Raw genomic sequence first — 15,573 nt, 5'->3', positions numbered from 1 at the left:
TTTAATTAAATTTAATTTTTTAGTTTGAAGTTAATAGAAAATCTATCAATTATGTAAACATATGCATAAACATTTCCATGTTTTGATCATTTTCCCTTTTTAGCCTAAATAGTGAGACGCGATAATGCGCGACAGTATTTAATTTATATTGACTTAGCATTGCGAAAAACAAAACTATATTTCAGGAAAATACCATCAAATCTTCTTCAAAATTGTTTTCTTGTAAAATTAGTTGAATTATTCAGTTGATTGTTGCACTTTGTTATTTTATCATTGAAACACTTAGCTATAAAATGTTAATTTCAATTAAGTTCTTATACGATATACATATAAGAACAACTTTTCCTCCTTGCTTAATAAACCTTTTCAAATAACGTATCACTTATCATTCATTTTTGTATTTATTTTCATATTCATCAATGTAATGAAAAAATTAAAGTTCCTTACTTATAAACACTTCTACTTGAAGACACTTAAACAGTAGCGTCGATATGGGAGCTACATATTCACACATCGAAATGCACTATATATAAATCTTTCTTTACAATAAATGATCCGGCAAGACAAGCTACGTTTATATGATTTTTTTTCCCTTATCTCGTAATTTTACTTACTAATACCGAATTTTTACCAATTTCGATTTAATTATCCCATTAGCCCATATATCGTTGGTCCTTTACATAACATTTTTTGCTTTAATTTAAACGATTTAATCCATGATTAAATAACGTAAACGTTTGCGTACCACAGCATCACGTGGCAAAGAAAGAGCCCATTTTTTAGGGGCTGTTAATATAACGGAACTAACTACTAAAACAACACCCAGGAATAACCGGTAGGTGTTTCACCAAGATTTTCCAGATTTCTGACTAATAATTTGAGAAATTATACCAAAACCAGGTAGTATTAAAATATAAACTTCAGGATGGCCAAAAAATCAAAATAGATGTTGATAAAGAATAGGATCTCCCCCTCCAGCTGGATCAAAAAATGAGGTATTTAAATTACGATCAGTTAATAATATTGTAATAGCCCCTGCTAAAACAGGTAAAGATAATAATAATAATAATGCAGTAATTACAACTGATCATACAAACAAAGGTATTCGATCAAAAGAGATACCAGTAGCCCGTATATTAATTACAGTAGTAATGAAGTTTACAGCCCCTAAAATTGAAGAAATTCCTGCTAAGTGAAGGGAAAAAATAGCTAAATCAACTGGTAGTTGTTTCACCAAAAAACATAATTTGCCATATAATGGCAAAAACGATTTCGGCGCAACGAACTATAGCGACGAGGCTGGCTTGTCTCATTTGTAAAGATAATGTTAAAAGAACTTGTCCTAAGAAACTAAGTATACCCAATACAACAACGACTTGTCTGTCATGACCGCAAGCTGACCAACAAATGGCGAACCGCATACTAATAAAGTGTAGATTAAGGCAAAAGCAACAAAGTTAGTAATATATATAAACATTAGCTCCGAATAAAGAACTTTTACCAGCATAATGTTCACTTTCTAGGGCGGAGAGTGATATCGCGATACACAAGGAAGCCGAGTTATTAACATTACTCCCACCAAAGCTTCACTACTTTGAAAAAGATAAATAAATTTTTTTTTATTTCTTTTTTTAATTTTTTTTTTTTCGCAATGGTTAACTACCTTGAACATCTAAGTCCACTTCTAAAATGAATTTGATTTTATGTAAACTTCGATTAGGTAAATTCTTCGCTAATAGTCGTTACCTAATTTCCCTTGTAATTTTCCTTTTCACCGTCATTAAAAATTTCGTATTTATTTTTATGCACATGTATTTTATGTATCTTTATGTATTTTTAGGTGATGCGGAGAAAGGAGAATAAATGTTTCCAATATTTACATTCCAACAAGTGGTCGCTCATTTACTTACTCTCTAAAGTTGTGAAATTCGAAGTTCCCCTTCACATAGTTTATAAAAAGTACCATATGTTCAGAATAGAGAAATCACAGAGTTGTTTTTTTTTATTATGGCTGCTAATGTGAACGAATCTAAACAAAAGCTGATGGAATGTTGAAAAAATTAAACACAAGCTGGAGAGTAATAGTATACATTTATGATCATTATAACATAGAATGTTTTCGTTTTTATTTTGCAAATTCGGTTGAAAGTTAATTTGAATGTAAATATCGTTGCATATCTTAGAAGATATATACGCGTGTACATACTTATTAATATTTGTAAACAATTGCATCTGTTTTTCATTCGAATTACTATAAACTATAACTAAATTAAAAAACCTTGTATCGATTTATTTCCATGCCGACTATGCTTTCCATTTTGCTACTCTTTTAAAAATTTTTTTAGGTTCTATCCAGTATTAATATAAACACCATGGATACATATTATAATACAAATATAATTTGTTTTATTTGCATTTTTTATTTTGAAGAGCTGAAATATTCGCCGAAGTGTGGATAGACCACAAAGATACGGTTTACCGCGAAGTAAAAGAAAAACAAATAAAAAAAGTATTAAAATTGAAAAACATTACAAAACTAAAAAAGCAAAGTTGTTGCTAATAACTCTAGAATGCAAACTCCAAATCCCTGGGTCGAAAGCCATCAATATAACATCCATTCATCCAAATATGTAGAAAATAGCTGGCTGTAGGTTGAATATAAAAAGGCAAGAGAAACAGACAAGATTAGATCGAGACAACGAGTGATTCTGGATCGATCGGTGTAATAAAAAGTATATCCATCATTAACATAGCTTTGTACCACAAATGATATGGGATGTTAAAACCGTAAAGTGCCTCGGACAAACTCTCATCTTAAGCAAATACATCAAACACATTTTGAGTACATCTACCTACAAAATATCTAAATATTTTAACACTTGAGTTCACTAAATGAAGCGAATGGAATAGAAAATACAAATACAATTACAGCATCCTTGTGATTCTCAACGACATAAAAATTAACTCGAAAATATTCAAAATTGTTTGTTTAATGCTTTAGCCAAATTTCTGTGTATACATATTATAATAAAAATATAATTTGTTTTCTTTTATTTGTTGTCTTGCGAAATATATAAACCAGTATTGCAGAAATACTTCCTTCTTTTAAAACGCAATTTTGGGATTTTTAACATTTTAATTTTTTTCACATTTTTAATTAAATAGAGCATTAAAAATATTTACAAAACAGTCTTGTACGTCTATCTAATATTCAAAATAGTTTTAAACATAAATTTTCTTCTTTTTCCCTTATTGCCATAAAGAAAGCCCTGATTTAATCTTTAGGAATAGAAATTATTTCGTAATATATTCATTTTTTCTTTTTTGAACTTAAGTAAACGGCTACATATCCATCTAACATTAAAAATAGCAAATGAAACCTAAAAGCACATTACATTTAAGTATTTCTCATTGCTGTCGCCTGGTTTTTTCTTCAGATTCTGATGGCTTATCTTTTAAAACATATTGTAGTTCTTGATCTATTCGTTCTTTTGCACGAAATACTTTGGATTGCAAGTAGAAAGAACCGCCTTTAACTTTTTCATTCACCGCAAGTAAATGTTCGTAGTTTTTATGAATTTGTTCTATGTTATCCAAATCACTGAGATTTAATATCTGCTTAGCTTCTTCTAATGTCATGCCTGGAAAGATTAGAATTAATATAAAATATTTTATAAATCATTTTTGCAGTACCCGTTCTTGCATTGACTTCTGCTCGTTTTTCACCATTTCTGCCGCCGCCAGATCGCCGTGCAGCCTCTTGAGAGGCGGCTATTTCTTGTTTTAATGCCTTTGCAAACGCTCGACCTATTGCTTGGCTACCAAGTATAATAATTTGAGCTAAATATTTTGCCATAACCGCTCTATTAGTCTGTTCTGCGATGTTTGACTGTTCTCATTAAAAATTTATGAACACAATTTTAATATTTAAAAAAATATAAGAATATTTTACATAAATTTATAAGATTTTATAGACAAATTCGTTAAATTGAATTTACTTATTATTCAATCGTTTCTAACCTTAAGATTTGCATTGTTTAAAATGTCAACACAATATGGGGAACAGCTGTGCGAGAGTGCAACCAAGTTTCCTACAGTTTAACTCATACTTCATTCTTTTTATTTATTGTAAATGACAATTAATATTGAAAAAGCAATGAGTAATCGAATAAGCCGAAGTCGAACATATGGCATCAAATTTATTTACGCATTTTATTATTGCTATTATGGTACTGGCTCGTAAATTAATCAAAAGAGAAATATTAAGCAGAAATAATTGAAGAGGTCGAATGAAATTCGTATTTGGTCTTTCTTAGGAATTTTATGATAAGAAGGAACAAATTTGCACATGCGTGCGGAGATGAAGAAAAGAGTTTTAAGAAATCGATTGACATTCTAGTGTAGTGTGCTTTTACTTTTTATTATCTTGTGGACGGACGGTGGTGTATGTATAATGTATAATGATTCGTTTTGGACTTTGTGTGTAAACTCTGTAAAAAAGCTATGTTGAAAGAGTTGAATGCTTAATATGAACAGTTCTCAGAGGACCTTCAAAGCAGGAAGCTATCAACGAGAGTTCGTCTAAAAGAAAAGAAACGATTTTTTTCAGTTTAATCCTAAAAATATATATAAAAGTTAATAATAAAATAGTGCAAAGCTTACAAAAAAAAAAAAAAACTATAAAAAAATAACTAAACGTAAATTAAAAAATTATCATAAATTTAATAGATTTCGAATAATTTTGTTTTTGACCCTTACATGGTCTAGTATCGATTTTTTTTTCCTTTTTTTGTGAAAATTTTTTAATGGAAACATTTTCATCTATAATTTTTTTCTTCCTTTTTTAATTATTACTGTTTGTTGCAATTCCTTACGAAAACAACAACAACTATTGTAAAAACAAATTACATAACTTTGCAAATAAATGAAACATTAATGAAAATCTGTCAAAAAGTTCGAATGTAACGTAATCAACCCTAAACAGACCGAAAAGAAAAATCGCAATTCATTTACATATCGGTTGTATTCGTGTGTTGTCGTTTTGCTTTTTTTAACTGTGCACATTTAACAAATTCCTATTAACGGTATCGTGTTAGTGATAAACTTCTCCCTTTTTCTATTATCCTTTTGCTTTGTTTTCTTTCTTCCACAGCTCTGTGAACGTTGAATTAGAAACACTCTCTTCTCTTATTTATTTGATAGCAACGCTGCGTTATCGATTTTGTTAAAAGAAACCAGTTAATAAGAAATATAAGTAAACAGTAAAATTATAAAAAGAAAAAAATTTATATATATACATATAGTTTCAAGTGATTATATATAAATTTATATAAACATATTCCCTTAAATATGTTCTCCAATATTACAAATCAATTCACCAATTTGGTGGGTGCTGTGAAAGGTGGCCAAGGTGAGGAAGGTGAAGTTGCTAATCAACCTGAAACTCAGGCTCCCGTTACGACACAGCACGAGGTGCCAGTTGTTCCAGATGCGGGTGCTGAAGCAGGACTTGAAGGTGATGATGCTGCCAAAAGGTAAGCTTTAATTGCTTAATTGGTTGGGGATTAATTTCTATAATATTAATTCGACATCTAAACTATTCATATAGATATTACCACGTGCGTATAAATATCAAGTTACCTTGGATGTATACTGCCATGTATTATTTATCTCCCCATCATTCCTTCACTGAAGTTGAAAGGAAAAAAATCGAGAGATAGTAGAAAACTACCCTTGCCAAAAAATGCAATTTTCTTTTTTCTATTTTTCTAAAGTGAGACGTGTATATGTACGCATAATACTCTCGCTCTTCGCCTCTTATTACTATGTGGTCATGTTATTTATCAGAATTTTTCTCTTCAAGGATACAAGACGTGTGTGTTCTTGTTTTTGCCTATGTAACCTAGAAACTTCAATTATACATAACTATTTTTCTTTTTGTTTTTTTTAAATTTTAACTGCACGTGATTATCATTCTAATTCCAAGCATCGTTGAAATTAAAAAAAAATCTTTATTTTGTAACAGTTCCTTTGCAGGACATACGAATTCTTCAAGTCTAAAGGCCCCCCTAGCATTTTTTTAATTTATTAATGTTGATAGTTCATCCATCTACTTACATATGGCAAGCAGCTGTCATTAGAGCGCCATATATTATCGTTGATTTTTGAAACTCTAATTACTAATCCTTTGCAGTCGCATAAATAACAAATATATCGAAATACGCTCGCAACACTCAACAAGCAAAGCTTTCGTATTTCATTTTATTCAAAAAACAAAAAAAAAAAAAAAGAAAACTTTTATGTATATATGCATCTGTCGATCTTAAAATGAATTTACCGTATGTTCATTGAATAATTTACAAAAGAAAGAGAAGAAGAGAAGGGTATGCGTGGAAAAGAGGTTGCAATCGGAAGACAGCGGATATGTACATTTTTTTTCCAACGTCTTCGTTACCAACGTTGCTAGTCATACTGTTTTGCTTCGTGGAAGAACTATCTGTTGTTTCCATTAGCGCTCAAGAAAAATCCCAATTAAATGATAAAAACAAACGAAGCTTGGTACGTAGACCTACTTGCACTATGACATAATTTTAACGCAACCTAGACATACATACGAATATAAGCTTGGACAAAACTACATTTTCATTTTGCTAAAGGCAATGTCATATATCCGAAAAGCAACATACTGAGCAACACATATCTCTGTGGATATCATATCAACAAAACCAAAAAGTAGACTTCGAATCTTTTGGCTTTTGTCGAATTTATCATGAGATTCATAGTCAGGACTTTCTATTCTATTTTTTTTTTTCATTTTGCTAACTTATTGGCATAATTTTTTCTTTATTTTTCATGCTATTCATTATTCCTATTCCATTTAAAATTTATTTGTTCAATACGCAGTAGATAAAGATAATAGATGTCTTCTAATAATGAATAAAAGTAAATAATTGGTATTGTATAAAAAGGCATTTTATAGTAAGGTACGGCACGGTTAAAAAGAAAGTTTAGAAAACTGCTATAAATCAGTTAAAGAAATATTCGAAAAGAAAAGAGATAGTTAAAAGAAAGCTGGAAAGAAGAGAAAGGAAGGAAGGACGTTCATTGAAGCAACCAAAAAAAAAAAAATTAAATAAATGAGAAAAATTTTGTTCTTTTAATTTTTCACTTTTTCAAATATGTTAAGTTAATTTACTTATCAAATGTAAAACGTGGCAAACAAGGAAAATCTCTCGGTTTTTTCCTTTTCGCTCTTTCCTTCTTTCGTAATTCTGTCAGCGTCGACATAGATTTCATTAACTTCCTTGCGATTGTCTCCTTTATCATAAAAGGTGGGTCGACATGATAATTCTTTTGTATTGTTTTAAATACAGAAAAAAAAAAAAGAGAACGTCAACAGAAAGAAAGAAGAATTCTTTCCTAAGCGTATATAGTATTGACGACTATATGTATCTATATATATACATATATGTGTGAGTGTAAATACATATATATATAATACGGAAATGAAAAGAAGAAGAATGTAAAATAGGGAAAACGTAATATTGTCCTTCTCTTTTTTGGTTCACAATCAGAGTTTGCGCAGTCGTCATTTACGTTGCTTTATTCATATCAAAAAAAAGGTTAGTTTTATTATCATAATTTTAATCTTTTTTTTTTTTTTTTTTTTTTTATTAAAATGCCAATTTTTCAAATAATCTTATGTTGAAATCATTTAAAAGCTTTAAAACAACTCTAGAGCAAATGTGTTTGTCGTCAAACACTAACTCTAATACTACGTTGTCCCGTATATGGGACCGTAATTGATAGAGAAAAGTATGAAACAATTTTCGATTTCTTTTCAACGTTATTTCAGTCTTTTATTGCGTATTGAATAAATCCAATCCAATTTTGAAAATTGATTTCGTAATTGTTCAAGGAATATTAATGCCGGACTTCAGTTTCCTACCTTTATTTTTGTGACTTTGGCGATTCCACAAAAAGAAGAGGAAACACAGCAGATTTTTTATGTTTCTTAGAGCATTTGGTAAGGAAACATCAGTTGGTGCGGAGATAAGCAGTACCGAGAATATCTTAAGGCAGCCTCATCTTCGATTGCACTACGATCCATCATAATTTTCTAAATCGATGTCAATATATCTGTCCAAGGACTTTTGCTTTAAACTTACCTACGAAAGTTGATGCACCAGCGTGGAACAAATACTGATGAAAATGGACTCGATCGGACCGTTTTTGCGAACGCTTCTCAGATGCACATAAGTTTGCTGCGCCGACTGTGAAGCGCGTGGCTTATCTAGAATATTTGCCACATTAGAATTCTATTCAGAAGTAACTCTTTACAGGGCAAAAGAGATGAACCTTTAGTCTGTAGATCAACCTTAAGAATTTCATTAATAAAAAAAAGAAATTTAATTTTGCTAAATTTCGCCCACTTATTGAACACCTTCCCTCCGAATAAGTGTAGTCATGAATGGTGAATTTTTTACATGAGAATAGAACAAAATGACAGGTACGACAAAAATTGGTGAAGAATCTTGTTGGACGAAATGTTACGAGATATGTAATCGATGGGCATTGTTCACATTGTGAGTGTTAACTACTTCTAAAACCATCAGATCGTTTTGATAATTTATCCACAATTATCAAGAGAAAACATGCAGAAGCAAATAAAAACTTGTAATGGGCTACGTCCCAACACACAATACCTTACACCATATCGCTTACACCATACACACTCGTTTATACAATCAGTTTTCAAAATAAGACGTCATGTGGAAAATATCACTTCTCTATATATTAGGTAGTCCGGAAAGTTCTTGCCGTTTTTGCCAAGAGGTTAACTAAGTTTTTTCCGTTAGCGAGGGAGATAAGTACAGTTAAAGATCTATCTAATTTTATGGAGCAGGCTTCTGTTTATATTGTAAAAAACTTTCAAAGGGATCGTTTGTCTTATAGTCACCCGATATAATTTTTAAAAAGGAAAATCGAAACTAGCATATAAAGCATATTTTACTGTTTCATTTCAAAAAAACGAAAATAACTGCAAAGCAAATATAGAAATATGTGCTGTGCATGGTACTGATCATATAGCTGAGCACATTTGCCAAAATTGTTTTGCGAAATTTCATTTTAGAAATTTTTCAATGAAAGCTTTATTGCGATCTGATAGGCCAAATGCCAACCAAATGCCGAAATCAAAACGATCGATTTCGGAAAAGAATTATACCTGATGATGAAAAATAGATTCGGCGCCAAAGTGAGCAAAGCAATAGATCATAATCGAAACACTGTGAGTCCGCTCAAACATCACTAAAGCTGGATATGCATGAAAAAAAGATTTTGCTGTCAGTATGATAGGATTATAAAGGAATTGTGTAGTATGAGATGGGAAGTTTTATGTGGGCGAGATAATGAAACTGCCTCAGAAGTGCCAACTTATTATTATTTGACAAAGCATCATATATATGAATTAATAAGGAAAACCCGCAAGAAATTTTCGGTTTACCTAATATGATGAAGCAATAAATCGAAGCGATTGACACCTTGTTATAAGAATACCATCCTACCTTTGTGTGTGTGTGTGTTATAAGAAAAGAAACATAATATTTATGAACAATAATAATTGTAGGGATAGACTACGGCAACCAAGATCTTAAGCCTTATGGAATATGGAGGTATTCGTTATATCACTGATTATAATAATGTTGCTAAATATGAAATTCGGTAAATCGAGATCTGTTCAAACCTAGAAAAAATTCGCAAATTTATTCCGATCGGCTAATTTCTATCTTTCGAAAGAAGGTAACATTTGATGTGGTGGTAGGGAGATCGGGAATAATTATTCCCAAATTTAAAAAACTGCAATATTTCACGCATCAATACACGCGGGCACTTATAGAGTACAAATGCCCATTTTATCGTTGCTTATCTTGTGTCCCCCAATCTTCGGTGATGGGTATGAAAACATATCAACAAAAACAATCTCACTCAACTCAGGTTAGCATTTCTCGACTCGTCGTCTATAGTTAATTTCTAGCTTCGCACTTGTTTACGACAATATTTTAAGGTCAATTGTGAACTGTTTTGTAACAAGACGAAATTCACAGTATACTCATATCAAGGAACTATTAGGTCGAGTCATAAGCGCAGGTAGGTAGAGCCTGTTGTTCGTATTTAGCTACTATAAGCCAACGAAACAAACGAGTTTTTGTTTTCACTGCATAGTTGAGAATTCAGTTAGTCACTTAGTGGCTGTCGGATTCAAATGTTTTTCTTAACCTCTGAAATGGAGAGTCGAAAGAGCATATTCGAGTTCTAATGATTTGGGAATTTAACTAAGGCAATACCGCTAAGGCAACAGCTGATAACCGATCGGACAGTTAGAAATTGGTTTACAAAATTCCGTTCTGGAGAAACGACTTTCCAAGACGAACCAAGGACGGGACATCCTTCCGACTTTAACGAGAACTTCTTAAGGACAATACTGGAGCAAAAGCCACGCCAATCAGCAAGAAGTATAGCAAAAAGTTGAACACCTCACAATCAACTGTTAAACGTCATGCGGATAAATTTTTTTTTTTTTTTTGCTATTCAATGAAAGCAAAATAAATGCCTGATAAAATGTTAGTGAAGTTACTTACTTATGACTTGACCTAATGCATTTGCTGTAAATATTTCATTTTATATGTTTATACCCTAAAACAATTGTGGTGTGTTTGTGCAGATGTACGTAACACCCACAAGGGTTTGAGATAGACCAACCTTTTATTACACCGCTCAATTCAGAGTCGCCTTCTAAGCTGTTCTCGTCGTCTTATTTTCTTATGCTCATTCTGTAGGTCGCTATTTTTCAGATATTTTTTGTTGAATTTTCGAACACTGTCTTGCTTTCGTCCAAAGACGAACACTATTGCCATTTTTCGAATCGGACCACTTCTTCGGCCACTCCCTATTGAAGGTCTTATTTTAATAAATCGTATATAAAAGAAGCAAGTAAGTATTATAATCGGGCAAGGCCGGAAATCGAATACCCCACACAAATTCGCCTAGAACAATTACTCCCCTGTTTAAGTAATACGAGATCGAAAATTCCAGATTATTTTTATACAAAGGCGCCCAAACTTCATATGACGTGATCCATAGTTAGCAAACTTAATTTACTTCCCAAAAATTTTATTATTATAAGTGCTTGCTTTTCTTGAAAAGTCTTATCTTATAGTCATAGTTTTAAAAATAGATCTGTGTGATCCAAATTTCCTCTTCTTTTACGCAGCGAGTTTTGTCGGAAAATTTTGATTATGCAAGTTTGCCATATAACGACAAGGCATTATATTGGGAGTAGACGAAAAACTGGACCGGCCCGAAGTATTTACAATGAGGGTCGTCCCTGGGTCACAACCCGTCAGTGTTCCGTCCAAACATCTCTCTCGGGTATCTTATGGCCAGCCTTGACTAACTATTGCAGTCCTGGGTTGTTGATAATTAAATTGCTTCTAAATTGTAAAGGAGAACACGCACAACATATAAAACAGTTTTATATAAAATTAAATTAAAAAAGTAGATTTTTTGCGAAGTAAAAGATTTGTTGTAGAATCGAGTTTCACCAATGGATATCATAAGATTCGATCACGAACACAGATACTTCAAGGGACCTCTCTCGGAAAATTTTACCATGGAAGCTTTGTTTGCATATATGTTTCCTCTTGTTTGATGCGAACTTTTTGTTGCATACTCGGCTAATGTGTAGTAAATCATAATTGAGTTTCCTATCTGTAAATATGACTGAGAGTATAAAGAATTCATTTAGGAATTGTTGCAATGAAACCTTACAATCAATTACTTACATTAGTTAGTGATTGTACAAAGTAGAATAGAAGAACAATTCATTTTATGTTCTCGGACCATTGAATGATCAACTTCAGTAGAAATAAAATCCAATATTGTATCCGCATTGTTTTTTTTTTTTTTTTCTATTTTTGGTTTTTATTGCTTAACGGTTAACAAGAATTTCCAATCAGATTTTGGTTTCATTTCACTTGTCACTGTTCACTTAGAGATACGTCATCCGCTTCCAATTGCTCTCTTCGCTAACATCTTGCACTGCAAGCCGTATAGCTCTATCTAACGTTGTTACGATGCTCGTTAGTTCTCGTTGGCTATTCGCATATATTTGAATGTAATTAAAAGCTTTATTTTCGAGCATATTCATAAAGCAAGGATTTTTTACTCATAGACATAAACATAAATGAATAGGAAAAACTGCTTACTATCTGGTGTCTTTTTGTTCTTTCGTCTTCATTATGCAGTCGTGCATTAAATATTTATGCGGAATTATTATTCTCTTTTCTTCTATATACAGATTTACTTCTGCTTAAGCCATTCATATAACAGTTACATAAACGTCTTAAGGCTCATTACAAACTTTGTCTGTTTTAACTGCTTGCGTTTTTATGATGATCCGCTAGCGCTTACTTCACAACTTTAAATAAATATTAAATATTTAAAATATTTTGTGTTCCTTTAACTTGCAACAAGAATACCAGACGTACATATACGTAGAGCAGTTTTTATTGGTTTCTTTTTTGTTATCTCTTTTATGCTTTCGACTCTCCGTTTTAGCTATACCTTGGTTTGTTTTGCCTTTTAGTTAGTTATCCGTTCCGTATCATATCATCATAATTGTTTTTCTTGTTTTTTTTTTTTTTTTTTTTTTTTTATCTATCTTAAGGCTCTTTTCGTTTCCTTTTGTAGCGGCTTTCAAGTGTAACTTGAAGTGTGCAGTCTCGCTTTTCGTTGTTCAGACATTGAGATTGAAGATAAATAAATCGATATTATGCGAAAATAAAAAAAAATAAAAATGTAAAAACTTGCTGTCTATTTGTATGTACATATACCATGTATATATACTGTTACACGTTAATACAAGGAGCACTTAAATTAGGTTTTGTAGAAGAGGCAGAACGGATGGCTTCGGTTTCCTGGTTGTAAGTGGGCGGCGAAAGTGTATTATGCAACTGATTTCTTTTTTGATGCATTTAATGAAAATAAGTGAAAATATTATAGTGGAACGGGGCTACACATTTAATACCCTACACCTACATGTAAAGAGTTATCAAGATAAATCAAACAAAAGGTGATTACGAAAGGTAGGTCTATCTCGAGTGATGTTGCATACATCCGCACAAACTTAATACACTCTTATATCACAAGGGATGGTGTAAGTTATAATAACTACAATTACGGACACTCAATTGACATAGGCATGCATGAGGCTTATAAGTAAATATCTTATATTTCAAATTTAATTAGAAAACAGCTCAATCTAGGTATCTAAGATCCTTTGAAAATTTAGATAGTTAGTTGCATGATTTTGCGTGACGTCTTGTTTCCCTGTTTTGTTTTTTTTGTTGCAAAATTTAATGGAAAATTTTTCGTCAACTTTGGCTATAAACATGCATATATGTACACAGACATATATTTATACCTAATTCTTTTTTTGCACGATAGATAAGTTCCCAAAAAATTCGTGTAAAAAGCGATATTGGCAAAATGGAAAAAATCCGTTTCAGGCATTAACGAGCAACTGAAAAGTACAATGAACAATATTAAAAAACTTTTGTTAGAGTTCACTTAAGAATTTATTTCGTGCTTACACCTTCTCATCCATTAAATACATAAAAGACAAATAAATTATACTTGTACCATAATTCGTGGCATTCCGCTTATAATCGACATAATTTAACTGAGTTATGAAAAACATATCGGGAATTTGGAATGTGTATGTGTATGAGGAGTGAGGATGAAAAAAATTCGTAGAAACATCAGAGAAACAAAAATGTTATCGAAAAAATTTTCATATAAAAAAATTCATAGAATATTGAAATTCGTGTTGAAACAAAACAATTCGTGTAAAAAGAGATTTTTTCTTTTTAACTTTTCCTAAATCAAATTTCTTGCAAGAAGAGAATTGTGTACATATATATATATACATATGAGTGCATCTACATTATGTCTATAGGTAAATAGCTGGTAAAGGAAAAACTTGACGATGTTATGTCAACAGATGATTCCAAACTGTCTGGTGGTATCCTCTTTTGAAATGTCCGCCCCATGAAAACAGTTTAATCCTCATTGATCTAATTACACTGAAAAAACAAGATATCAAATGTTGGGAAGCGCAGTGAATCGATTTATTTATCGCACTACCACACAAACTACACCAGCTTCGTAACCGTTTCCAGGTGCTTTTTGTGATGTATAATAACAATTTTTATTTGTTTGATCCATCACTGGATTTTATTAATTTCATTATGGTGCCGGCCATTAGCATCCTGCCTTCATACTCAATTTGAAACAAACTCCGTCTCTAACTGATACTTTCATTTTTTTTCCTTCTTATGGTTTAATGATTTCATTATCTTCTTCTTATTATTTGCTATCTTTATCATTCCATTCATTTTTGTCATACTGAGGTCATATATTATTGCATTTGTTCATTTACTTTTTGTTGCTCATTATCGAAAATTTTAGTGTTTATCTAATTACTTAACTCTCAAGTCCATCATACGCCTATTACGCAACTTTCTTCCTTAACATCTTCATACTTAGACTCTATAAGTAGTATAGTCCTAAAATGAAATAAATAAATAAAGTTAGCTATATATCCTTTTGGAATATTATTACTGTTGTTAATGTAACCAGAGAAATAAATATCATCCAAAGCTATCGGCTTTATTGAACGGTCTATCCGCTTTTAAGATTTTGATCCACGACTACTGCACCTTTGGAATGGAAGGAGTTCCTTCTTTATATTGCTTTTTCTTTTTTTTTTTAATAGACCCCTACTCGTGTAATAGGGCGACAATCGCGAAGACGGCTAGGGAAGTGATGGCCGCAGTCTAGTTGGTGTGGGTTGGATCCCTAAACGTTCTGCTTTTACCGGCCAGACACACTCACTACAGCCGCAGCCAAAGCATAGTCTACGGCATTTGAGATTTGAAGGCGTGATTTGGTAGGCGCGACTTTTAGATGCTAGCCTCTCTACTCATGTTGTTTCTAGGATATTAAAGAAGACTTGGACTTTTGTCTATCATAAATATACAAATTCCTGTTAAGTGGAAATGATTCAATTACTGTAACTAGTAGGAAAAGAAACGAAAGGAATTTGCTGCGAGAATAATGGATTTCAGGTGGAATCGGAATCAATCAAATTGTCACACTACTATCGAAAACCCGTTAGCTTAAAAGATTCATTGTGTGAGTAGAAAAGCACGAGATTAACAAGCGAGCGGAATATCATCCAAAACTCTTTTGATGCATAACACAAATCTATTTGAATCAATTACTGTTATGTATTTATTTATTTTTTTTTAAATTGCTTTATATGATTATGAAAAAGAGAATTATTTTATAATAAATTTTTATCGATTAGTTTCATAGCAATTATTCACAAAAGGATATTTCCTCTATCACGTTAAATGAACGGCATTGAGAAGAACGGGAAACAGTTCGCAGTTGTGTTTTAAGTTATATTGATTTTTATTTCTTTCTCTATTTCCAATAATTGACAATTGG

At 31.7% G+C, this 15,573-nt stretch overlaps 2 protein-coding genes across 19 annotated transcripts in view; one reads left to right on the top strand and one right to left on the bottom strand.

The window, feature by feature from the left end:
* Window positions 1-3,129: 3,129 nt before the first annotated feature.
* On the bottom strand, window positions 3,130-4,185 carry LOC119639655 (mitochondrial import inner membrane translocase subunit Tim16). Of its 2 annotated transcripts, XM_038037214.1 has the most exons (3): window positions 4,021-4,185; window positions 3,694-3,889; window positions 3,130-3,641 (listed from the first exon to the last, which is right to left on the bottom strand). In XM_038037214.1, exons 2-3 carry the CDS (start codon window positions 3,854-3,856, stop codon window positions 3,409-3,411), a joined length of 396 nt encoding a protein of 131 aa, XP_037893142.1. In that variant the 5' UTR covers window positions 3,857-3,889; window positions 4,021-4,185; the 3' UTR covers window positions 3,130-3,408. The 2 variants fall into 2 exon arrangements, with proteins under 2 accessions (XP_037893142.1, XP_037893141.1); XM_038037213.1 differs by lacking the exon at window positions 4,021-4,185 and having other exon boundaries at window positions 3,694-3,965.
* Window positions 4,186-4,213: 28 nt separating this feature from the next.
* The window catches only part of LOC119639653 (synapse-associated protein of 47 kDa), a 32,213-nt gene continuing 20,853 nt past the window's right edge, over window positions 4,214-15,573 (top strand). For 2 of the 17 annotated variants that reach the window (XM_038037199.1, XM_038037201.1), the window contains exon 1: window positions 5,123-5,534. In XM_038037199.1, the coding sequence (XP_037893127.1) occupies window positions 5,350-5,534 (185 nt within the window). In that variant the 5' untranslated portion in view covers window positions 5,123-5,349. Of the gene's footprint in view, window positions 4,230-4,327; window positions 4,445-4,680; window positions 4,698-5,119; window positions 5,535-15,573 lie in introns of those variants that run through there. The other 15 variants (XM_038037200.1, XM_038037202.1, XM_038037204.1 and 12 more) reach the window with 13 other exon arrangements.

Source organism: Glossina fuscipes, unplaced genomic scaffold (assembly GCF_014805625.2).
Source record: "Glossina fuscipes isolate IAEA_lab_2018 unplaced genomic scaffold, Yale_Gfus_2 112, whole genome shotgun sequence".
Taxonomy (NCBI): Eukaryota; Metazoa; Arthropoda; class Insecta; order Diptera; family Glossinidae; genus Glossina; species Glossina fuscipes.
The sequence above is the reverse complement of the archived record's forward strand: the minus strand, read 5'-3'. Positions and strand labels throughout refer to the sequence as shown.

Excerpts from the sequence above, each read along its gene's own strand:
- LOC119639655 (XM_038037214.1), bottom strand. The coding sequence starts at position 3,856 with ATGGCAAAATATTTAGCTCAAATTATTATACTTGGTAGCCAAGCAATA. Across the intron at positions 3,642-3,693 it reads AGAAGTCAATGCAAGAACGG|GCATGACATTAGAAGAAGCT; the intron begins GTACTGCAAAAA and ends TAATCTTTCCAG.